Source organism: Merops nubicus, unplaced genomic scaffold, assembly GCF_000691845.1.
Source record: "Merops nubicus isolate BGI_N331 unplaced genomic scaffold, ASM69184v1 scaffold42088, whole genome shotgun sequence".
Taxonomy (NCBI): Eukaryota; Metazoa; Chordata; class Aves; order Coraciiformes; family Meropidae; genus Merops; species Merops nubicus.
Genome location: NW_008627110.1, coordinates 1,071 through 4,558, shown reverse-complemented (window position 1 = coordinate 4,558; position 3,488 = coordinate 1,071). Strand labels below are relative to the sequence as shown.

Genomic DNA, 3,488 nt, shown 5'->3' with positions numbered 1-3,488 from the left:
TCAGCAGGAGGGCTGGTATAAACTGGTGTCTTCTGAGCACAAAGAAGCAGAGAGGTGATACAAAACAAACAAACAAACCAAAACATCGCCTCAGAAGGTGTGGTCTTGTTTTAGACCAGGATGGGAGTCATGCCTATGGAAATGCCACCTAATCCTTCTATGCTTGTTAACCCTTCCTGTGCCTGAGACAGGGAGGTAGGGAACTGGAGTTGCACAGAAGTGATTAATGTATTAAATACATGCAAAATGCTCTAATCTTATCTGGCACAGCAAGCACTGAAGTGCTTTGATTACTGTTGCTTGGGTTTTGCCTGTGCATCACTACGGGCAGGGTCAGAGCAGGTTTGATACTCCATTGTATCATTACACATCTGGATTTCACTTAATGCAGTGTTAGTGCTCAACATCACGGATGTGTGATTATCCTGCAAACCAAGTTTCACAAAATAACTGAAAAGTAAAAATCATTACAAAAACAGAGAAGTACTCTTATCTCATTTCATACAGGAAGGGAGATGGGCTGGGATGTCAGGGCACATGGATTTTTTGTAACGTAGATTTTTTCCTTATGAAGGCCAAATCAAACGCATCCCTCTGTAGGTAAGCAAAACTAAAACACCATTCCCAATATTATACATTAATTTTAAAAAAAAGTGTCATTGCCCAGTGTACCCTACCTTGATGAAGTAGTTTGTTCCAGCAACCACCTGAGTTTTAAACTCCACTGCAGTGAAGACATCAAAGGTTTTCCCTTCTTTTTCTTCTAGCTGAGGTTTCACCTTAAGAAAACAATAGGTTAGTAAAGACTGATGCAAGATTCAAGTATTCAGGACTTGGTGTTCACACTATCTATGTGCCCCAGTACCCTCCAGTCACTGCTGCTGAATCCCTACTAGGCAGAGTGGTCCTGCTTTTCCAAGTTATTAAAAGATTAACAGGAGTAACATTCAATTTTGTGTTAAAGCAAGACCAGAAATCTAGACAGGTGCCAAAGACAAGACAGACTGACACCAAGTCAGAAGCCTCCACAGGAGAACTGTGTGGGCACGCTAAAAGATTTACTGTGACAAATTATTTCCTCTGTCAATGTCTCAGCTTCCCTTTCTGACTTGTGCATCTAAGGACAAAAGTGGAGTGGTTCAGTATCTACATGCAATAGGTCTTTTTAAACAGAAGTTTTTAATATACGTCATTCTTACAAAGAAAAAGGCCATCTTCAACATTACTACCCTTTCCAAATTCAGAAGTTACAGAGCCAGCACCACAGAACAGACAGACATCCAAAAATCAAGCTTAGAAAGCAAACTACCCAAGCCTGAGATTTTACAAAACTTATTTGACAGTTCTTCCAGTGTGTCCAGAAGTTTTCGAACTGCAAATATTTTTAAAAAAATAAGTGAACCATAAAGCCTTCTGACTTATCATCCTGGTTTCCAGAGTGTAAAAACAGTGCTCAAGAAGTCAGAATAACTTGTCCCATACCCCAGAAGGATGCATGAACTCATATGAGTTGCAGCTCTTCTCTGTCACACTTGGCTCTCTATTACATCATGAAAGCTCTAAGTGCAGTTCTACCTGGGCCTTACCTCCTGTGCTGCATCATTTCATAGCCCCTCCCTTTGCTCCAAGTGCAACAGTACCAGCAGCGAGTAGATTCTTCTCTTTCCAGCTATGTGGTGTACTTCCCCTTCTTCCAAAATTCAAGGGGAATAAATACATTTGCTCTCCTGCCTGAATCCCACCCAGTTCGTTGGGGGAAAAACAAGTGCCAGTTTGCCACTACTCAGGTGCTCCCCAGTCAGAGGATGGAGCAAGTGGGTTCAGTTTCCATCACTAGAGCTACTGTTACAAGTTTTAAGAAGCAAGGAAGAGGGCTGACCTAAGTTTCCCCCAACCTGTCCCGTGCTCCCTTAGAAATCCTAGGTGCTGTGCAAGGGTTTGTTTCTTACATCTCAAAACTGGCCTGTCTCAGCCCATTTTGCATTTCCACCAGCAAGCTGAACACTGGGCTCCCCGACTGTGGATAGCTCAGAGTCACATGTGGCTGCAAGCTTGTCAGGGAGTTTTTGTGGCAATGACTCACCACAGCATGTGACAAATGGGCATGCTGGTTCAGTGTGGGGAGGGAGAGCCCAGAGTCATACTCTCTGAAAGAGCCGGTACCAGCCCACCTGGCGAGTTCATGACTTCGGTCTAGACCTGGGGTCCTGGTGGGCAGTGCGCTCAGCACGAGCCAGCACTGTGCCCTGCTGGGAACAGAGGTTACTGGGCACACTGGGCTGCATCAGCAGGAGCCTAGCCAGAAAAGGGAGGCAAGTGATTATTGCCCTTTACTTATCAGAGAACACAGGGAATGCTGCATTCCTCCAACACCAGAAAGATGTGAATAAACTGCAGTGAGCTCAGTGGAGGGCCACTGTGAGGTCAGATGGCCGGAGCTCTCATGCTGCGAGGAGAGGAGGCTCAGCCTGCAGAAGGCTTTGAGGACAGCTTTCCAGTACCTGGCTCTTTACTGAAGAGTGATGGCAGGAGAATGACACATGATGGTCATAAATGGAAACTGGAGGTTCAGACTGGATACAAGGAAGAAATTTCCCCCTGAGGACACTGATGCAGTACAGCAGGTTGCCCAGAGAAGCTGTGCAGTTTCCATCCTCAGTTTCCTGCCTGAGCAGTCTGGGGCTGCTGACCCTGTGCTGGGCAGGAGGTGCAGTCCCTTCTCACCCAAACAATCACTGAATCAGTCACTGAATCATCATGCCCTGGAGGTTTTTCACTGTTCTGCATGGCCTGTTCGATTACTCCCACAGCAGTTACTAAAACGCAGATGGTTCAAAATCCCCCTGACTAACCTCTGCCACAGCTGCCAGTGAGAAGCCAAAGGCTGAACAGGTCTGGGTGGAAATCCTTGCCATGGAGAGGCAGTTCCTGTGGGAGTCCTAAGCCAGACAGTTGGAAGGTAGCTGTCCTGCTCTGTCTCACGCTGTACCTGCTCTGGGTGAGCACCACTACTTGCCAGAGCCATAAATCTGAGCACGATCGAGCCCATGCTACGATTCTTTTGCAACAACACAATGGAGGCGAGAACTGGAAAAGCAGGAACAGGAAACGTATTTATGGCAAGCGAACTGGCAGGTTCTAACAAATCTTCACAAAGACTGGATTTTAAGCAAACCAAACAGTTTGAGAAGCCCACCTTGATTTAACAAAACTAACATTTCCTTCACGATCTGTAGTGCATGGGCAATTTTCAGGTTTGGGTCTTCCCACTTGTGTTTCATTAAATTATTTAAACTGACAGTTAGAACAAGCTCAAAAACCTTTGAAATATTTAAGTAATTTAAATGAAAATGCCAGATTCGGGTTAATTCTGCTTACTTATGAATCCAGCTGGGTTTTGTTTTTATCTTATTTTTGGATTACTAAACCACTGCAGTCTGCCACAGAATAGAAAGTCAAGATTTCAAACCTAGTTTTCAGTCCATGTA

At 44.9% G+C, this 3,488-nt stretch overlaps 1 protein-coding gene across 1 annotated transcript in view; it reads right to left on the bottom strand.

The window, feature by feature from the left end:
• The window catches only part of CSTB (cystatin B (stefin B)), a gene marked incomplete at its 5' end in the record, with an annotated part of 966 nt that extends 187 nt beyond the window's left edge, over nucleotides 1-779 (bottom strand). Inside the window, one exon of the mRNA XM_008946209.1 lies at nucleotides 678-779. Within this exon, the coding sequence (XP_008944457.1) occupies nucleotides 678-779 (102 nt within the window). The remainder of the gene's footprint in view (nucleotides 1-677) is intronic.
• Nucleotides 780-3,488: the final 2,709 nt, after the last annotated feature.